We start from the raw sequence: 22,141 nt of genomic DNA, 5'->3' as shown, positions 1-22,141 counted from the left end.
GCCATACTAAACCTGTTTCTTTTTTAAACTGGGAGATTTTGCAAAGCACCATCTCTCTGCTCTCTCCCCAAGGGGGGTAGGGATTGAATCATCTCTTCTGTTATTCTCCTCAAACAAGACACGAAAAACACGGCCCACACCATTCCTCCTCAACAGCTCTCTCTTTTGACTTAATGAGATACACCCTCAGCTTCAAATATCACACTTCAACAGCAATTAAAATCCAGCCATTTCAATATCAGCCGCATACGAGTGCACTGTGTGCATGGCTTTCTTTCTTTCAGCTATCCATTTATTCTCACCCATGTTTTTCTGCCCTGCACCATCTCTCCATTTCCTACCAACCATGTTTTCATCCATTAAAGAATAATAGGCGCAACTCAAGAGCTTTTAGAAATCCAGTGAAGAGAGAGAGGGATGAAAAATGAAGGGTTGTGCGGTGACGTTTTTACCCCCATAACACCCCCCCACCACCGTCAATGGAAAAAAAAACAGCAGAAAAAGAAAAGAACAAAAAATTGCTTGAAAGTTTGTGACGTGCAAAAATTCCAAAATGAGCCTCAGTGAGGGCGGGCATCACTCCACCCAGAAGCGAAATGATCAAACTTTTAATGACTTGGGCAATTACCCCCGGTGAGCCTGCTTAATGGCGTACAGAGGACGATGTTCAGCAAGAGGGTACACCCACACACACACACACACACACACACACACTCACACACACATAGAGCTCAGTGGACCAGTGAGTCATTCTGCCTCTACTGTACGGCAAAAATTACAGCCATGGCCTACCTGCTGTGGTCCTCTGGGTGTTAACTCACAAACTCACACTGTATCTGCTCTTAATACTTCCCTGCTCTTCGCCAGGCAAAAAACTGTCACCGCGACACAAAGGAGCCCTGATGCCGCATCTCCGTTTAATCAGCATTCTAATTAGGCTGTTTTATGTCCAGTCCAGTGATTAAGAATTTTCTCGGAGATGGTGGACCGTGTGCTGAAGCCGAGGACAGGTGTGCATCATCATTGGGACTAATAATTGTAGTCTTTACCGGGAGAGAAAATCACAGCGTTTTACAGAGTGGACCGGGAGCTAATCTCTCATCCTGAGCCATTACTGCATTCGTCTCCGACAACGCTTCGCAATTAGCCTGTCAGGTTGGGGCAGTTCGGGGAGGCCGTCTTGAGTTTAACGGGCGCCTCGCCTCCCACCATGCCGCCGCGCCTCCTTAACCAGTGGCTGCACTCACAGGCCTTCTGTCTGGGAAAGTTCTAGCGTCCTACAGTATGCATGACGGGACCTCTCTTCTCCCTCGTTCATTTTTCATCCGGACCACAGCTGAGTGAGGAATGCTCTTAGGCGATCATCATAAAATAATGCCGTGTCCCCAACTCCACTCCCACCCCAACCCCCATGCCCGGCCACGAGCCAGAGAATCAATACCCATCAATGGGCGCTGAGGATCCACCGAGTCTCGATCGAGGAACACAATCCGACTGTTACAAAAGCCCCGGGCCTAAATCCATTTATATGCCGAAGCGGACCTTTTTTTCGTGCGAGAAGAACAAATGGCACACTTATCGTCTTGTTCCTCAGCTTGTACTTGAAGCTAATCCATTTGTTTTGAAAGATACTGCAATTACGGAGTGGCCAACCCCTGCCCTGCTTCTTCATATAAATCCTGAAAGGTCAACAGCCTTTTCAGCACACTTCCCCTAATGATGCGCGAAGCCCCTGATCTCGCCGTGCGCCGCTCGGTATCGCCGCGGTATTTAATTAGCCCATTTAAGGCACCCTTTCATTTTAATGCCGCGAATGCCGATGGCGGCCGGCGCGGCCGCGCAGATAAAGATTCTAATTGTCTCCGTACAATGGGGCCCGTATGCTAATGGGCTATGGCCAGCACCCCGGAGAGAAAGGAGGCTGTGGGGTTCATGGTCCGGGAGTGAGGAAAGATGCGCCCGCCGATCCTCTGCTGAGCCAGCCGGAATCCACTAATGCCAAAGGCCTGTGTGCCGCCGATAAACCTTCCCCCAGAAGAGAGGCGTGACATTTAAAATCTGATCGGCGTATACCTATTAATTACCGCGCCGCGCATCTTTCTTCAGCTCCTGGATTAGGTGTCGGGAAGAAACTGAGACCCCCCCCCCCCCCCCCCTCTCCCCCTCCCACGCCACACGTCTGGTAAACTTTGTTTTTTTTTTTTTTACTACATCACGAGCAAGCTGATTCGCAGCCGCGCTCCTGTCTGTCGCTCCATCTCCGTGTTTTTGCTGATGTTAGAGGTCAGCGCAGATGACGCGGGTGGCGGCGCTTCTCCAGCTCAAGATTTTCTCCTCTCCGGCTCCGTATTTGTATCCCACCCCGAAAACCTGGTGTTATGCTGATAATTGGCCCGCGCTGTAAATTTCACTTTCTCACTCGACTGAACCGCTACCTACACCGCGTAGAGGAATGGCGAGGAAGGCCGAGGGCAGAGGGGGGTAAGAGTTGTTATCACCCTCAAGAGAGCCAGTCAGCCAGCCAAAAAAAAAAAAAACTCAATTAGCTTTCTGTGTGCATGGCAAGAAATTTATTTCACCAGCTAGACAGTGCAAATGATATTTTGAGAGGGTGTGAATAGGATGCATCCAATTGGTTCTGGCAGGGTTGGCAACCACGTTTTTTTTCCTCCTTAATTATCTGTAAACGGAACTAAAGATGGAACAGAAAACACATGACTCGCAACTCAAAGCCCCAGACCCGGATACAACATGGTGTGACCAGATCGTCCACGTCAAGGAGGTGACGTTTGGTTACTTCCGATTTAACAAACTACTCTAGCTTTGTCTGCTCAGCTAAATATTCCAGTTCTTCTTGACTGGACTTTTCGTTGGAGCGGTGGACTAGGACAAAAATACTTTCTCCCTGGCGTGGACGATCTGTTCACCCTAATTTAACAGAACGCTGGTATTGTGCAGGCTGGTGGATGGGCGACGGAACTCAAACCGTGAGACAGCAGCCATCCAGACGAGGTCAGGCCGCATGGGGTTATATTTAGAGCGAGCAGACGGGGTGAATTCCGAAAGGCTCTGTGACCGGACTGGGAGAAGGCAGCGTTTTTTTTGGGGGGGCCGGGAGAGCGAGCGAGAGGGGCGCTCTGTGTCCCGCTGACCCGCCCAGCTAATGAGAGGGTGCTGTGGCGCAATGGCTGTGCCTAATTGCTACCAAGGAGTTGCAGCCGCGGGGAACCGAAGCCCCGCGAGGCCCAGCACAAGCCCTGCAGCGGGAAGAGGCGGCGGTCGGCCACCGCTCAGCCCCTCATCTCGTCCCGCGCCAGCCGCCTCCGGCCCGGTTCTGCTGCCTCATCAACTTCTCGGCCTGAAATTGCAGGGTGGCAGAGGAACCGTGTCTGTAAATACGTCGCAGTGCTCGTTTTTACAACCGTGATTCACGAGTCCGGCCGAGAAAGCTGAGCCTCGGTGCACGGACGCTGTGATACTATGAGTCAGTAGATAATTGAAATCATTTCGTGATAAACAAAGTGCCTCTCTATGCATCTGGGGACAATAATGTCCAGGCGTTGTGGATTAAATTTCACCGGCGTTCGTACTGTGTTTACACCAGTTATACAGCTTGTGGCAGATATATTGCCTGATTCAAACAGATCTTAAATCTTAATCTTACTCTTGTAGTAACAAACGTAAACAATTCATCTTAAAAACACAAACGCAGTCGAGCCGGAGGGTCTGTCCCAAATTCACTCCCAACCCACACTTGCACACTTTTACTGAACGTGTGAACGTGCACAACAAGTATATCTCTTTACATAAACAAGGCAAAGTGCAGTGTTCTTTATTTGCATTTTGACAAAAAAGTGGTCTTCTGCTAAATTTTTCACCCAGAATGCACTGAATGTCTGTACATTGTAGTATAGTTTGTCTCGTGAAAGAATTCATTTTTTGTCAAGTGTGGACAAATGGGACTTTTGGTTAGTTTTGGGTATTTTTAGATCTATATTGCAACGTAGTGACATCCGATTTGTATCGTACGTGTGGAGTTGACTTCCTGCTGCCAGCATGTCTGAGCAGGCTGAGGGAAGATGGGAATACTGACCTGTCTGTTCCTCTCATCCATGATTCGTGTGATCTGGATCTTCTTCCGTCCCATCTTTGCGTTCTTGTCGGTCTCTCTGACACCCCGAGAATATCAGAAAAACACCCGAGCTTGTTCTCCTCTTCTAGCACATTGTACACACTCTTTCTCTTCTGTCGTTTGCTCGTCACTTTCTTCCACCTCTCTCTCTCTTGTGCTCGCTCTCGCTCACTCTCTCAGCCTTTTCTTTTCTGACGTGACCACAATCTGCAAAGAGAGACAGCAAGAGACAGACAGAGAGAGAGAGAGAGAGTTAACAACATGACACTCAATGATCTCTTCTGTCAGACACATCAAAGCAGACAGATCTGCCGAAGCCCCCCGCACGGAGGATATGAGTCTCACGTCTTCTCGCCACACCTGTTCTGCACCGCCGCAGCAGCTGGGGCTGCCAGCAGAGAGAGAGAGAAGGTTACACCCGAAACCCACCCCAACTCCTGCAACATCCTCCAACCTTTTAACCTGCGAACGCAGGCAGAACCAAATTGCACTTTCGCCCCGTCCAGATCCGTCTTTTCAGCAAGCCACACAAAGTCGGGAATCACACGAAAACCAAAACCAATGGTGTCGTCATCGTGCAACTCACACCGCTGCCAGCTCTGCTCCGAAGATGATTAAGAACGCGACCTGTCCCGAGCTGACTTTCGTCTGAAATCCTCTGGGGGCGGATGAGGCAACTCACGACACCGGAGATGCTGAGCGCTGAGGCCGGGCGCTGGCCCTCTGGCCCCAAACCGTGAGCATTCATCACCGCTGCAGCGCCGACAAGAACACAAACGCAAACAGAAAAGGCAGATGCAGCCACGAGTCTGGTCGCGGGCACCTTTCTCTGACCAGTGTCACACACCCAGGGACAAACACGCACTTGTGGAACCAATAACAATGGGCTGAGATGCCGGTGTAAAAAAAAATGATTATCATCGAGAGATGGAGGCCGGCATTTAATTTCTGCTGCCACGCAAAACCCCTGGTGTGAAATCACCTTGCCACCAACCCACACATGTCCCTCCACAGTAGGAAATTTCCCTAAGCCACATCACAAAAGGCTTCTGAGAACCATGAAGCTCTCGCTGCGTTCGGCACACAAGTTGTAAATGGGTCCGTCCTGAGGATTCTCCGTTCGGGAGAATAAATGCACAGAGGGCTCAATCTGGCCTCACTTCATTCGCAGGTTTGAAAGACACTAAACAGTGACTGCAGACACATTGCAAGTAAAAAAAAAAAAAAAAACAGTGAGTAATAAAGACACAAGATGGAGAAGGTGATGTGGTTTTGCAATTTTTTTTTTTTTTTATGTTCTCGTAATACTTTCCTCTGTCATTCCAAATGAAGGAGCCTTGTCCTGGCAGCCTTGTCCTTGCAGTCAAGCTCAGAAATGTATGATATCCCCTTTTCCACTGTAAATAATATGGAAGTCCATACAGGCCATGCAATTTGATTTATTTATTTCAATAACAGTGTAACCAACATGTCTTCTTCAGATCAAGTTGTTTTTCTTGAGATTTGAGTGGTTTAACTGCGTTGCCAGATGCAGTATCATGGACAAACGTGGTCAGTTTTATTGAAAACAAGCAGCGACAGAAAATCAAGATGTGATCTGATAATGTTGAGACAGCCATAGAAATAAAAATAACGAGCCCAAAAAAGAGCATGTTCTCTATGAACTTCTGCAAAGTAATGACACAGTTGAACTCCTTCCTGAAAAATAAACTAAATCAAATGTATAAGCTGCAAAAACAATTTTGTCCCGGCCTTTTTGCCAATAGTTTGACACTGTGCAAGTTAGACACTTGGGTAAATCCCGACCGTATTTTTTCACAAACCCACAAAGTGGGTTTGTGCTGAATATTGTGATTTATATTCTGCTCAATTGTATGGCTTGTGGCAGAGTGTGGTCCCATGAGATTCACCCTTTTGGGTTTCTGCATTCAACTAAATGCTAAGCCCTACGGGAAACAAAAGGACTTTCGTGACACTGTTATACTTGTAAAGTCTCTCACTTTCTCTGTGTTGACATAATTTTTTTCCCCACTCAAGCCAGGCAAGCATAGTCTCCATGCAAAGTAAGCCAAGGTCTTATTACCCTCCCAACGGTTGAAATATTCCAAAAGAAAAAGGCAGGAATAATGTCCTTATTAACAAGTATTAACTACAAAATAAACTCTGGTTTATGTTTTATGTCACAACCATTGCGTGTTCATTTTTTATTTGTAGTTATTTCAGTTCTGCTGTAGGCTTTGGATGGACTTCCTATGCCTGTATGCGTGTGCGAGTTGTTGGGTGCGACACACGCCTCATCCTCTTCTGGAGGAGACGTCATTACCGCCACAGCAGGTCCGGCAGCGTAGTCCACCCTGTCGTGGTGTTTTATTTTATTTTTATTTGTTAAATGTGAGCATGAGGAACAGAATGCAGGAGGGCGGAGGGTTGAGGAAGTGTGCCTCTTGGCACACTGTAAAGATGATTCAGTGCCCATGTTCCAGACAGAGCACACAGCTCCGTGTGGGGAAATGTAATTGCTGCCTCCTTAAACATCCCCTTGTGTCTGAGACCTTCTCCAGGTCCTCCTTGCAACTGTCGCCCGGGGACAGTGGCAGCTCCAACGTAAGACGCCGCGCTCTCAGCCAGCAATCAAGTCCAGTTTTAAGGGGCATAATCACATTTCCTCTGACGTCACATTTATATTGTTACTGAATTAGTCGTGACTCGTATCCAGTGAGGTATACTGACTAATTAAATCCTCAGTTCCCCTGGAGGGGTAAGGAAACGTACAAACGTACACGGTACCGTCCCCAGGGGGAAGGGGGTTTAATGCAGAGGACTCATTTTCACTTTCATGGATTGTACGCGAGTAAATAAACAGTCAACTGAATAAACCGTTTCTGACTGGGTGGCCAATCACATGACCAATTCTCCCAACGAGTGTCCAGATAACTAATCAGCAGCATTCGTCGATACGTTGCGCCGTGGAGACATGTTAAGACATATTCTGGGATTCTGGTTTGCTTTTCTGGTCCTACATATATTCAAAATCTAATCGTGATTTTAGATGGAAAATCTACTCACAGAATAGATGTCAAAATGCTGTTGTTCTTGTCAAACAAACCAATGACCAAGCATGACAGCGCTTCGTTGCCACTCGTGACATAGTGAGTAATATCAGCGAGCGGCGAAACAGATGGAGGCGGTTCGGAAAATCAACACCTTGTGGTGGAAAAAACAAACGGTTTAATGTCGCACGTTTTTCGTCAGCTGCCCATGAAACGACCAATGAAATGCCTCTGCAACACAATACGTAGCTTTCGCAAATGTCTCCGTCCTACATACTTCATTTGTTAAAAATCTGTTTAAATGCATTTTTAAAAAATGAGGTGCAACAAAGCCGGAATGCAGACAGAGAGGAGGGAAGAGAGCGGCACTGTGCTCCTACACCGCAGCAATGCGCCGGGCCACAGGGCGGTCGTGCGGAGGCCGGGGGCGACGCTAAACCCCGCCGGATTACTCCCCTGCTCCTGCGCGTGGACGCTGGGAATGGGGCCAGCGCTCGGGGCCGGAGTGGAGCCAGACATGCACACTGACACGCTCGCACAGGAACAAACCCTTGATACATCCTGCACAAGGGCCACCATTTACTTCGGCGCACGGCGCCACCCTGGGCACAGCTTCTCAGTGCCACAGTGGCATTTGGGACATCTTCATTAGATATAATGCCTTCACTGTCATTTTTCTTAAGCAGGATCTAATTTGTTAAACGGCTTATTTAAGGTCAAATCAGATTTCTTATGTTTGATATCATTACGGCATCTTGATACTGCCCAACTGGGGCAGGCCTGTAGAACTGTGACTGATTAGCGGGACATTTGTCTCTGTACATAAACCAAAAAAAAACATGGTCCATGTGTCATGAACACAGACCAGTGGTCCCCGATGAACGCACAGTAGAATATGAACCCCAACATGCTAAAATGAGAGGGAGCTGAGAGGAGATTAATTAAATTGTGGAAGCAGGCGGCAGGGCAAGCGTGTCCTGCATCACTGCGAGGTGTGCGCTGCTTAAGACCCGTTAAATGGAGAGTCCCCGATGACACTGAGCCACTCCCTTTCTGTGTAAACACACTCAGCTGCCTTGCCAATCCCAAGCACCGGTGACAGAGGCCTGAGAAACATAACGTCTCGTACCCCTGCACAATCAGGACGGAAAAGGTGAATACAGTAGCACGCTTAAAATACCTGTTACTGTGGGCAGAAGATGAACTGATCATCAAAACAGTTGAAGAAGTTTTTTTAGAGTGATATGATTCTGTACACTACGCTGAAATACAATACAAAATTAAATCCTAATCCCAGTGTGCTTAATTACTATTAAATGTCTCTCAGACATCAGGGAAAGTTGGTCTTCAACTTTAATATTCATCTTTATGCTCACCAAAAGAAGAGCAATTAGAAAATACCAATGGGCTTGTGACAATTTTATTGAAGACCTAAGCATTTTGTTTTTAAATCCTGTATGAAAAAAATTACTTTTAAAAGATCAATTCATGTAAATAAGAAAAACTTAATTTTCTTTTTTTTTTTCTTCTCCAACCTGGCACCAGTCATCTTCACTAGTTTGTCCATAAAACTGATTCAAGTGCTATAACACACTGGCTGAAGTACAGATGTGCCTGTACTGCTGTAGGCAGTCATAATGAGTGTCGGTGCATGATCTGTACCGGCTGTCGTGGACAGAATACATTTCCATTCTGCCTCAATATCTGATCGATAACAGATACTGCAGGGTGGACCAGGCAAACAAAATGAATCATAAATATGAGCTGCAGTTACTTTCGCAAGGGTGAAATCCATTCACATTCACGCTCATCATTTGGAAATGATTGTTTTCGATAAGCAAATTTTTTGATTGTGTGACGAACTGAGAAGCCCTAATGGTCGTGCCATGGTGCTGCAGGTGTTTGGGTGACAGGGGGTCACCCAAGAGCACGATGCCCACAGTCCCACCACTCCGCCTCATCGTCTCCCCCGAGGAAAAGCCAGCAGGGGAACAGCCAGAGCTGGTGACAGGGTCAGGCCTCCCAGACTCATTAATACATGCTCCACTCCCACCAGCGCCAAGCCCTCCACGGCCTGCCCCGGCACACACTTTTACTACCACTAACCCCGTCATTTCACCGGCACACACACACACACACACACACTGCCATTTCCCAGTATAAACACCAGGTTTCTTGTAGGGCTCTGTTTGGTATTTAGAACAAATCCCACAAATACAAATAAAAATTACACGTCTGTGATGCTAAACGGCCCTTTTAGTCACATCTGTAAAACAAACTGTCATTTTGTGTCGCGAGATGGGCAATTTCCCCTTTGTGCCGCTGATGGCTCAGTGCAAAATTACAGCACAGACGTGCATTATTCAGAGGGGCATTTACGCCGAGCGCTGCACCCAAATAACAACAGCTAATGCGCCGCTTCCATACTGCGTACCACAAAAACAGTCTGCGCTTATTACACGCAGCAAACAAGTCAATGAGTCAACGCCACCATTTGTTCTTTTTTTTTTATCTCATTATCATTTGTCTTGAAAGACCTCTTTGGCGTCTACGCTGAGGAGCTCTCTCAGGCTGCCAGGATTCTGGGCACTACCATGACAGCGACACTTCCTGTGCAGGGCGGCCCGGGGGCCCGAGTCCCACCGCAGCCCGTGGGCAGAGCTTACACTCCACTTCCTGCTCCTCCATTTCCTGTTTTTCTGCTCCATCCAAAATGACCACTGAGGGGGAGTCAAATAGTGGTGGGGAGGGAAACACACACACACACACACACACACACACACACACACAAAAGAAAAGAGCCAGTAGGACCCGCTTCCCCCCCTGGTATCTTCCTGCCAGCAACCGTGAGACTAAACAACAACAGGGATCCATCTCTGGTGTATTTTCTAAAGGGGCCATTACACCCGCCGCCACACACTCACTCACTTTCTATTCAATTAGCGTCCAGGCCTTTTCCTCGTTGTGGCCTCCGCTGATAAGGAGTTAAAACGCTTCCTGAATAACACAATGAGGAATCGTTACATGTAGAACATGTTCAGGATAAAGACGCCCGCCCTTTCTTTAAAACTGCACACTTCATGCCGAATCCTGAAAGATTGGACGCAGTTGTCTTGACATTACTTGCGTCTTTCTTACTTTTGGCTTCGGTAGACGCGGTGAAGGAGGGGCGCGCGTCGCGCTGCTGTCCGTTTTGACGTGAAAATCTGACATAAGAACATTAGGAAAGAGAAAAGAGCCGTACCTGCAGCCGCAGCTGCCGGCTCGTGGGGTGGGGAGACGGAGGCGTGCCGACGCTTCCTGCGCCTGCAGCTGCCTTTGTGCCGCGACGCTTATCTCCCCAAGCAGCGCGCCGTATAACTCTGGCCCCAGCCGCACTGCCGCTGCTAATGTCTCCTGATGCTAATCTGACACATGGCGCATCCTTCAGGAGCCACTTTCCACATTCTTCTTCTCCCGGTGCCGCTCCCTTCGGCACTGGCTTTCACTCCTCCTCGCTTTACTTCTTGTTCTCTCACCTTGGTCTCCATAGCAACTAATGAGATTTAATTAATAAGATCTACCAAATGGGTGTATGTGCCTGTGCGTGAAAATGTGTGGGAATCAAGAGAGGGGAGCTATGAGGGAATATGTGCTGAATCTGTCACCAGCACTTTTTACACCATGTTTACTTTTAAAAACGTGGCTTTGGGTCAAGACAACAGCCTTCACTCAGAGCCAATCAACACACAGGCAGTGCAAGAAAGAAAAAGGAAATACAAATAAATAATAAAGAAAAGTATAAGTTGCATTTTGGGGACAAAACCAGTTGGAACGTTGACATCTTGCTAAACTGCTAGCAAAGTGATCCACTGCGACTCCTCTTCCAAATCGTTATTTCATCTGGATCAGTAGAACAACCGTCCAGGGTTACAGCGTCACGCTCAGTGTGCTCGTTTGCATGAAGTCCAGCAGCGGAGCCCAACTCAATGCAAATGCTTACTGCGCCCGGTGTGTCACTTACAGAACGAATAGGAAGTTTTCTTAGGAAATGAATGGGACAGATGCGTGCCAGGACAACGTCAGTGCACCGGAAGCTGAATGAGGGGAGAAACGGGCGGATCCCATCAATCACGCAACAGAAGACAATTTCCTTTAACCTTCAGCTTCCATTTCACACCATTCATATTTAAACATTTCAGAATGGGCCATCGAATCTGCACTGGAGAGCTTAAGCACCCTCGGAACTGTGTTTATAGTCATGCCAATCGAAAGCCCATGAATGCGACCAACACCAAAACACGGATGCCACAATAATCAGATTCCCACAGCAAATAATTAACATCCAGATGGTGGCCACATTAAAATAACATTTGAATAATGGGGAAGGAGGGTTCCTAAACGGTTTCATTTCCCAAAATTGTTAATAATACATTAGGCACAATTTCCTGGATAGTAACCATTCTTTACTCTTCCTAGGAAAGAATTGCATGTGTGTCTTTATTTTTATATATAGATATATATTGCATGCTCCATCACGATTCCCGCTGCTCCCATTTCTCTCTCTCTCTCTGTAACTGGGGCGTGTCAGGCTCGTTTTTGTACCTAAAGCACACCACTGACTACTCAGCACTAAAGAAGGTTTGGCCAATGAGTCACACAAACTTTTTTTTTTATCCAAAGCATATTTCACATACCAGGCCTCCAACGAACAAATCGGAGATGTGTTCATCGCAACTAACATCTCTAGGACATTAATTAGTAGTGATGCTGTATCGAGAGCAGGGAGACGACAGTGGAGGTGTAAAAAAAAAAGTAGGGCTCCGGTTTTCTTTTTTTCCCCCCTCCTGCGTGAACAAGGGCCCGTGGTAGTGCTGATTCGGCTGAAGAGGCAGGCAGGCAGTGGTTAATCTCTGCCAGCGGTGGCCGCCTCTCGCGCCGGCTCTCCCCTGGCCCAGCTGTAATCCCACGCTGGATCAATGCGAGTTCAGGCAATCATCCATCCTGCGAGCGCAGATCTTAAACTGAGGGAATAGGATGCCGTGGAGTGGGAGAGTGTGCGCGAGAGAGGGGGGGAGAAGGTGCTGAGGGGGGGGGTTGGGGGAGACAAAGCTACTTATCACCTTCAAGATGACATCACGAGAAAAGGCTCACAGGACAAGGCCGCTCGCTCAGCTCAGGATTCTGTAAGACACTTAAAGATTTTATATCCGGTGCCATGCAAGCTGACTGACACGAAATGTTCGTTCCATTTTTTTTGCAAGTGGTATCTAGGTTAACATGACCTGCTTCATTAATTAATAGCAGTGCCTAATGGATAAATATACTGCATATACATCAATCTGTTCGTTTCAGGTTTGGGGTGGTAATTAAGCTGTTTGATCAAAAGCCTGCAGAGGTAAACAGAACAGACTCAAAGTATCATTATCATTTTGCCTGTAATTAAAATGTTACATCACACCTTTTATCAAAACAAATTAAAAGCATGACTATCCACAAAAAAAAAAAAGCAGGATAAGTGAATAAAGTGTTCTTGCAGGTCCTGCTTAAAGGAGCATCCACGAAGCAGACAACCTCAGGACATTATACAGTGCAAAACAACGGACATTCTCACTATCAATCACACATTTTAGCAAGGTCGCGTGCTAGGAGACGCAGCCAAGGTGACTTTGACTGCAGCAGATGCCTTGGGGGGGTATGGAGGGAACTTTGCTGCGCATCTCGTTTGGGCTAACAACCTCCATCACTCCTACATTCATTTCATCCTTCATTTTAAAGCAATGAAACAACACCCGCACCCCCCAAACGCAAAAAAAAAAAAAAAAAAAAGTCTCGGCGGCGTTCATCAGCGGAAAAATTCTGTAGCGACATGGTTCTCTGCTACCGGCGGGCCGATCGGAACGAGTTCGCTTTGCCCTTTGAATGTAACTTGTGTTGGCACGCAGCGGAACGCTGAGGTTCATTCGCCGGCGTAAAGGTAAATGTCACCGGGAAGACTGTTTGTGCTGATTTAAAATTAAGTCCTGAGATGTGTGCCTCCCTGTACGTGTGTGTTACGGTGCCAGGAAATAAGAAGAGGAGCTTGAGGAGGACTGGCGGACCCCGCCCCCGCCCCTTGGTCGTGTGCGGTAGCAGCGTTGTAACATAATTACTGCTGGGACGCTCCTATTCCCAATGATCCATTTGCGTCAGTCAGGTTTTCGAGCCAAGCCGATGAATGGATTCTCAGTTTCTCAAGGATAAAACGATGACCCTCTCCTAGCAGTTATATCCATTTCATGTGGGGAGGCTGTACTCCTCCTCCTGGAATATGGGCCTGTGCTAATTGTACCGCGGCTTTGATTCCTCCTTCTCCCCCCCACCCCGCCCCCTTATTTCCCTCCTTTTTTTTTTATTCCTTCTTTTCGTCTTGTGCATGAGAAGGAACTCTTGACACTTGTTTTGTTCCGCCGTTTACACTACGTGAAAAACACACAATAAATCGGGGGGGGGGCAGGATGTCGGGTTTGGAAAGAAGTGCTGCTGGCAGCTGAACTGAGAGCTTGTAGACACAGATAATAGGATGGTTTCAATGCATATTTAATACGTTAAATAAAAAAGTCAATAAACAAACACCGAGCATTTGCGAAATCTGTCGCATCTTGGCGTATTAGCAAACCAAGGATCAGATCCAGACAGCAAGATCTACCAAGAATCTCGTGTAGTGTATCGCTTTTGCAATCGCGTGTGGGATTTTGTTCTCCTTCTGTACTCGAATGACTGACGTCAGCGCTCGACACGAGGTGAATTACACACAAACACCGTTTCCCTGCCAAATCCCCCGAAAACCTGCCTCCTGGCGGAAACGTGGAAACGCAAAAATGATTGACACCCACAATTCGTGCAGTCGCAGATCCTGGAAGTGGCCATTTGGGATGGTTACAGAGGTGCAACGTGTACAAATGAAAATGTCACCGTCCTCTTTGGGAAGGGAGATGATGAATGGCCATTTTAGTCGTGTTGCAGCCGCGGAGGAAGTTCAGCCGACTCACTTAACATCTCTGTCAGCTGACGACGTACGGGAAGAGGAGCAGAGAGAGCGTCTCCAAAAGCCTTCATTACGCCAGAGTGTCATTTTAAAGACAGACTTCCCCGCTTTGATGCCGCTGTCATCTTCTGACGCTCCGTCAAGCCAGCTCGATTTCACAAAGCATCCGTTTTTTTAACTTATTAAGAAAAAAACTTCTTTTAAGGCTACGCTGTAACTGACAACAGTCGCAAGAATTACGACATTATGAGTCGATCATGAACAGCGGAGACAAACAAGACTCTCAAGCTGACAAAGAGACAGACAGACTTATTATTTAATGAATTTATTAATAAATGCAATGTTATTGCTGGAGGCAGTTCATTGTGACGGCACACATGAAATTAAAATCTCAACCGTCTGTACGTGGTAGCATCCATCCCGGCTGCCTCGGCACGCCCCCCCCCGCCCTCATCCAGCAGGCGCTGAGTGCCACGGCGGCCGTTTGATGTCGCACATCTCAGCTTGGAAATGGTAAACAGCGCAGATGAATCGAGGTGGTGGTCCCGGGGGAGGGCGCGCCGCGGAGCGGCATTAGGAGCGTCGCGCGCTAATGTGTGGCAGCAGCTGCGCTTGCATCACCCGTCCAAATTCGCCGAGCACCGCGGAGCGACAGTTACACGCGTTAGATGCCGGGGCCGTCGGCTGCAGGCGTCACAGCATTTCCTAAACTGATGAAGGTAGCTTCTAACGCTGCACAGAGGCAACGATTCTCCCATGCGCGCTCGGCCTCGCTGCGCTCAGTCTGCATTTCCCTTCACCAGTAAAGCATTCCGGATACTTTTTTAATGAAAAAAAAAAAAACGGTTCAGAATAAATATTTAATATGTTCTTCCCTTTTGACATTTTTATCCTCTTCATGGTCCCTCTGTTCAACAATGCTCCATTATATAAAAGGTTTATGCAACCCAAACAGCGTGGATGGCGATGACTCATAAACTGTGAAAGGTTGTGAACCGATGAGATTTTTTTATATTTATATAAAGAAATAGAGCGTTTCGAATGAAACCAGCAAGGCTGATCCAAAAATTGAATACAATTTCAATTAAGCCAAAGTGCAAAAAAATAAAAAATAAATAAATTGCAAGTACTCATGTTGGTGCATACATGTCTAAATATTTCAGGGCCCGCTGAACAATAAGATTATTTTTTCTCTGTCGCTCTCACTCCCTCTCTCACTTCAAATGACATGACTACTGTCCAAACCGCAGTTTTCATGCCACTGCAGTTTTACTATAAAAATATAGTTCCATCAAACCCTACAATTTCAAGAGGAGCCCAACAAACCGAACTCAGGGCTTCCCTTTCAACTCTCTTTGCAATAATAAAAGATACTGTTCCCTTCCTGCGATTTTCTCCTCCCTTGTGCTATGGTTTTTGGATGCTGGAAACCCCCCGTCTGTTGAGCGCTGCCCTTGATAAAGTGGATAAGCAGCAGAAGAAAGCGCGGGGCAGGGAACGAATGTCGCTGCACTGTAAGTGCTACCAGAGGGGGTTGTTCCGTTTTCACTTTCATTCGGAGCCAAAGCAGAGAGGCTGTATTCTTTTTTAAAATAGATGGGCTCAATGGCCACTGTGTGCGCAACGTATGTCTAAATGGAGACTATTGCTTCCAGTATTTCATAGTAAAAACAGGCACAATGCACTTCCACTCGCAGCAAGGTGCTAGGTGCTTTTTATGGACAGGAAACTGGTAAATTCTTTTTTTTCTTTTCTGCATCTCAACTCTCCTTTTTTGTTTGTTTCTTTCAAGCTTAAGCATTTGCACAGAGGCCATGAAAGCATTTCCTGGAATGCAAACGGTATGATTAATTATATATAGTTTAATTATGTTTTAGGTATTAATGTTATGGGCTTTCCTTTAAACAGAGCAAGAGAGAGAGTGTGTATGTGTGTGTGTGTGTGTGTGTGTGTGTGTGTGTGTGTGTGAGTGTGTGTGTGTGTGTGTGTTATCCCTGGTGCTGGCCTCTCCAGGAATCTTTACAGGCCAACTGTTCCCCAGTAACCTGTGGCCCTGACTGAGGACCAAAGGTAGCTGGGTGACAGGGACTCTGCCCCCACCCCCTACCTGCGCCCTGAACCCTGCTGGCAGCTGGCCCAGTGACAGGAGGGCAGTGGTGGGGAGGGGACCCACAGAGCCAGAGCGCGTGGCCACGTGCAGATAGGGAACAGCCGGACAGCAGCTGAGGCGCAGGTGTGATCCAGTCCAGAGATTCACCTGGATCAGCAAAGCAGCGATCCCGACGCAGCAGGGACCCACTCCACACACGCAAATACCTCATTACAATTTAAACACTGGAAATGCAGATTTTTATGACTGTCTATATTCGTTTGTATTTTAAGCATTTACTATAAATATTAAAACAAATATTGGCAAATATTAAGTATGTCTTATTTTCTACACAAAACAGTATGACCTGTCAAGTTCATAGGTCATATTGAATGAGAAGAGTGGGCTCTCACAATTATGTTCTCACTAACAGTCAAATATTTTGGTGAAACTATGAATTTATGTGACTTTTTCTGACAACTTATATAATGTCAAACAAAACAGAAAACAAATAGCTTAATAATGTCTGCTAACAGCATTTCACAATCTTGGCTCCTTTCAACAACAGTGGGGATGATTTTCCAACAGTCCTGAAGGACTTCCTGTGTTGAGCTGCTTTTTCTTCACTCATGTTAATTAGCTTCTCATGAAGCTGTTTATGACGATGACAATATGTCCAAAGCACTCATGAAGGTAAAGAGCGGCGACTCTGAAGAACGTGCGTGTTTCTCCAGGCTTGTAGTGTAATTGAAGTGTAGTGTAACTTTTCAATTAGTCATACGGCACCTAACTCACTTAATGAACAAAGTTTGTTAACACATGAAACTTGGTTATCGTGTTTCACACAACATAAAAAAACATGAACTTTTTTAAAATGTCAAACCAAACTCACATCGACCTGAGGACAATATGAATGGTAGAATTTGATTAAAACAGGCCAATAAGCCTGACCGGGTCCCACTATTCCACTGCGATTTTGTAATAGCATTGACTTTTACTACAGGAGTGGCGTAATGTTTTCCCCGGCTGAGGGCTGCCAGAGCCATTAACGCCAGAGAGAAGATGATGTCATGCCCTGTAAAGCTGATACCTTCCCTGTCCCGGCTTCCTCTTCTCCTTACATGGGAGAGGTCAGGCTTCATCCCTCACGCACAAGCAAACTGCATCTCTGTCCGGAGTGCTTCGGCTTTATGTTCTTACATTAAGGGCAGGGCAGGGCAGGCCTGCCAATAGATGGTCAGCGCTGAGTGGTCCGCCTGCTCCGATCTGTTCGATGGATTACATTACAAGTACAACAAAAGCAGTGCTGAGTGAATACTAAAAGGATGCTGGTCACAAGAAAGGTAATGTAAACGTAAAAAAAAAAACCCACAGATTACTTCATCTATTAAAAACAATGGAAATAGTTGGCAAGAAGAGGACGGAGCTGCCTTTAACTGAATGATGGTTGCAGTTAAATGCAGGGCTAGAGACAGAGATCCTTCATGCCCTCCACATCTAGTCCGTACTCCAACTGTGTGGTGCGGGTCTCCGCGGGCTATAGGAAGATAGAAAATAGTTCTTTGGGACTTGACAAATCACCAGGGTCATATATTACAGGAACTACTTCTCAGCAAATTGAAGGGATTAGGGTAATTGAAAACTCCCTGCAGTCAGAAATGATGTGGAAGCCAAGCCAGGTTTTAATCAGAACAGTTCACAGCCAAAATCTGCCATGTGTTCCAGGTTAAAGAGGAATGCTGTTGTGTTGAAGAAGCTCATCCACAATATCAAATATCACCCAGTGCGTCGACTGGTATAGAGCCCCGGTTTCAGCTGACGTGCATTTTTAGATAACAGCGTGCAGACATATTGAAACCAGGGCAGCGCATTGTTACCGAGCCACGTTCAAACACCAGACTCCAAAGACGCCATATGGCCCATCCTGCTGTGTGCTGGCGCCTTGCTGCTCGGGGTGGGTGAACTCTCGCCTCTGTCCGGGGGGTAGACGTGAGGCAAAAAGAGGCTGTTAGGTCACTTCCCTTCCACAGCTGTAAATACGGTGTGGGATGGAGGATAACGTGGCTCGCCACATCCCTTCGGCTAGTCAGGATCAGAGGGCTTCACAGACTGGGAGAAAAACAAGGATGCGGGCCGCACTTCCTGCAGCCTACAGGCCCAGCACAGCTGCAGGAGGTCCCTGACTTCCTTTCGCACCCATGGCTACTGGCTGGCCTGGAGGTCAAAACAATGTCTGAAACAGATCCTTCAGAGGCCTCAGAAATGACATGTCCTACAAATCTCTAAAAGACAGCCAGTCTTCCTGTCACATACTGCTTGATTTAATTCACCCAGCCCTTCAAATGTGCAAGGGATAGCATAAATTAGAGTAATGCAGCAGTGAAAAATAAAACAAGATCAAGAACCCATGCACAGGGAGCTATATGGAGGGCCAAGTGGGTCAAAATGGCGTATCCTATTTTGCTTTGACACATGGATCTGTGTTAAAAACGTTAGATGTAAAACGTGTTAGCACACATAAAACTGTCAAGATAACTTGATGAGGTATTCTAATTAACACAACTCGCCAGAGAGGTACGGCATATGCCTGACACAGACACTGTCTGCCTGACAAAAGAAAAAAAATCCCCTCATATCAACACCCTGTCTTCTTGAAAACCTTTGTCATAAGGATTCAGAGGAACATAGCTCATAATTTCCAGACCTAGTATCTTGCATCCTCCCCATTTACACAAACAATAAATAAGGACCATAGATAAATACTAGAGAGATAACTAGAGAGTTCATGAGAGATAATACTATTCAATGAATTAGGGTAGAATTTGCCGAAGAATTGTTCTACCACATTTTTGCAGTATACAGGAAAACCTTTGGCATATTAAAAATAGGACTGTTGTCCTTTCATTTATCAATTTTAACCACTTTCGCACAAGCGAGTTTCTGCCCAGTAAAAAGAGCAGAGGCTTGCTGCTGACTTGTGACCATGGGAAAACTAAAGTAGTTCTGCAGGCTAGTCCGCTGAACAATAAGATTATTTTTCCACTGGTAAAAGGGTTAGAAAGAGACAGCGACTTCACACAAAGTGGACCCACCCAACAGTTATGTCTTTTACAGCGTCAGTGCCAAACTTGTTTTCAGCTCGCTGTGACGCAAGCTTACAGTTCAGGAATGCCTGGGAAGGCACCAACCGCTGTTTACAAAGATAGTCTATCGCAGGCTGCCATCTGAATTCATTCACTACTACACCTTACCAAATTACAAGCAGGAAATGCTAACGCAACCCAGGAGCTAGGTGGGACGATCCATGCTGCTGAGCATCGCTGAAAGCTAATATCACTGGTGGAGTTTGAGGGAGCGCTGTTCACATCTGTCATTCATGGGCCCGCCGCATCACGCTGTTTGGCACGCAGGTCCTGCACATGCATTGCAACATGCTCCTGTGGTTTTGATAACATATCAGACAGTAGCAATGAGAGACCAGAGGAAGCCTCACTCAGGTGCAGAGTGCATCGGCCCCTCACCGAGCGTTCTGCGCCACCACACAAATTCAAAGAGCTCACCTCGGAACCCACACTCGCTAACTTACACCTAGAGATGGCGAAAAAAAAAACAGCAGAGAACAAACTGGTAAACAAAACTGCAGCAGACACTAACTGGTAGCTGCTTTAACAATATATTTTCTCACTGATTATGTCTCTAAAACCGGTTCTTTGTGTAGTGTTATGCAATAGTATACATTTAAAATGTAAATACATTTAAAACAAATACATTTAAACCACAAAAAGGTATTGAATTGAACTACGCTAATTAAGATTTAGCAAGCAGTATATTAATCCAAGTTAAAAATCCAGCCAGTGCGGATGCAGTATAACAGTGTATTTCTTGGTGCCGGTCCCAAGCCCGTGTAAATGGGGAGGGTTGCATCAAAACGGTCATACAGCGTAAAACTTTTGGCAGGTCAATTGTGATGACAACAAGATCATCTGATCTGCTGTGGCGACCCCTAAAAGGAGCAGTCGAAGAAAAATAACATAAAACCAAGATATTGTGCCCTATTTTGAAAGTGCTATTAGAGACGTTAAATGTGGGACTAGGTCACTAATGTCTAATGAACCCTATTTCCTCATTCTAGTCAATTTAACCCCTTTCACTCCTATATCAGCATTTCTTTTGAGAACACTGATGAGCAAACTATTGAGTTTTACATTTGCAAATGTCCCCAAAATATACTACATTAAATACAGTGCAGCAAAAGTTGAACAGCATACAATGCTTCATTTTAACAAATGCTAATTAAAAGTCCCCTGACATGAAATTTGTTTTGTTTTTATATCAGTCTAAGGGGTCTCCTAATACTGTATCTGAAGTCTCTTTCTGAAATTCAGTCTTGGCGCAGAATTACAGCCCCTTTTAGCCCGTCACACAAGGAGATTTCCCCAGAATGTGCCATTTCGGTGTCTGTAACTTAAAATGATAATGATGTGGTGGGACAAAGAAGGAGAGCAGCCTATAGAAGTGCGCGAGCATTCAACCCCGTTCACCAACCACAATGTTTGGAATGAGGACATAAGGGGAGAAAATTCCAGATCAGATCATCTGAGAAGCTGCTCTCTGAATGGTGAAGCTGAATGTACAAAACACTCTTTATTTGAGGCTAGAGGAACTCGTATTAAAGTTAAAGAATCTTACAACGTGAAATTTTCATGATAGGGGACCTTTATGGTGGTAGTGGCCTACTGGGTAACACACTCAGTTATGAACCAAAAGACCAGGTTCAAACCCCAAGTGTGGACAACCCCTTAACCCTGAGTGTCTCCAGGGACACTGTCCCTGTAACTACTTATTGTAAGTTACTCTGGAAAAGGGCATAAAAGTCAGGTTTAATGAAAGTTCATCCACATATTAAATCCTTTTTTTAAGCTAGCTAAAGTGAGCTAGCAAATGAGCCCTTTCTGGATTGTGTACTAAGCCAAATGTTAGCAAGCATGCTAACAATATTATAAGCACCATAAAAATGCAGCCCATAAAGTTCCCTCTGTTGGTTCTAGAATTTAGAAATGCGTTCTTGTTTCAGAACAGAATGATGTACAACTGTACTCTCCCTGCTGAACCGCTGTTTAAAGAACAGCCTGTGTCAGTGAAGGTAATGAACGCTTTGTGCAGCATGGCCAGCACTCCGAGCAGATATCAACAGGATGACTCAGTTGTTGGCTTACAACATTTAGATTTATTTCTCCGTCTGCTGAGGCTTTTAAAAATGAAACAGAGAACAAAGGTACTCATGAAAGCAAGGAGTTATGGACAGACTCGGGTAAACTCGAGATTCGGAGGCACGTCTGGTCGGTAGAAACTGAATTCAAAACAGAGTTGATTTGGATAAAAGATTCTGAAAAGGAGACCAGCGAGCACAGCTCATTTCTGTGATAAATATCAGCACTTCAGCCTGTTTTCCAGTCAATGCTGGCCTCTTTATGGAAGTAGGAGGGAGAGGCTACACCCAGAAATGGATCATTTAAGTCACACTCTGTGAACCCGCCTGATTGCAGCTCAGCGCCGTTTTTCCTTATTGAGTAATTTAACTCCTCTTTGAACTGCACTCTTAACCCTCAGCGGGCAGCGAGAGTGAGGTGGATGAGTGCTGAAAGAGGATTAGTCTCGAGATTTGGACTGGCCCTCTGGCTGCGGTGAAGCTCTGGCCCTGGCGGGCGGACGCTTGCGTGGCGGCGAGGCTCTGAGCAGGAGGTGAGGGGGGTGTAGGGCACCTCTGCTCACACTAGGAAGGGCGAAAGAGGCAGGAAGAGGCTGTCGATCCTTAAGCCGCTCTGGTCTGCTCAGCAGCACATGTGCTGAGTGGCTTACCACCA

General features: G+C 46.3%; 1 protein-coding gene across 9 annotated transcripts in view; it reads right to left on the bottom strand.

Moving 5' to 3' along the window:
• The window catches only part of mef2aa (myocyte enhancer factor 2aa), a 74,772-nt gene that overhangs the window by 44,695 nt on the left and 7,936 nt on the right, over positions 1-22,141 (bottom strand). For all 9 annotated transcript variants that reach the window (XM_028957381.1, XM_028957385.1, XM_028957380.1 and 6 more), the window contains exon 3: positions 4,094-4,339. In XM_028957381.1, the coding sequence (XP_028813214.1) occupies positions 4,094-4,147 (54 nt within the window). In that variant the 5' untranslated portion in view covers positions 4,148-4,339. The remainder of the gene's footprint in view (positions 1-4,093; positions 4,340-22,141) is intronic.

Source organism: Denticeps clupeoides, chromosome 17, assembly GCF_900700375.1.
Source record: "Denticeps clupeoides chromosome 17, fDenClu1.1, whole genome shotgun sequence".
Taxonomy (NCBI): Eukaryota; Metazoa; Chordata; class Actinopteri; order Clupeiformes; family Denticipitidae; genus Denticeps; species Denticeps clupeoides.
Note: the sequence above shows the minus strand (reverse complement) of the source record. Positions and strands in the feature narration are given on the sequence as shown.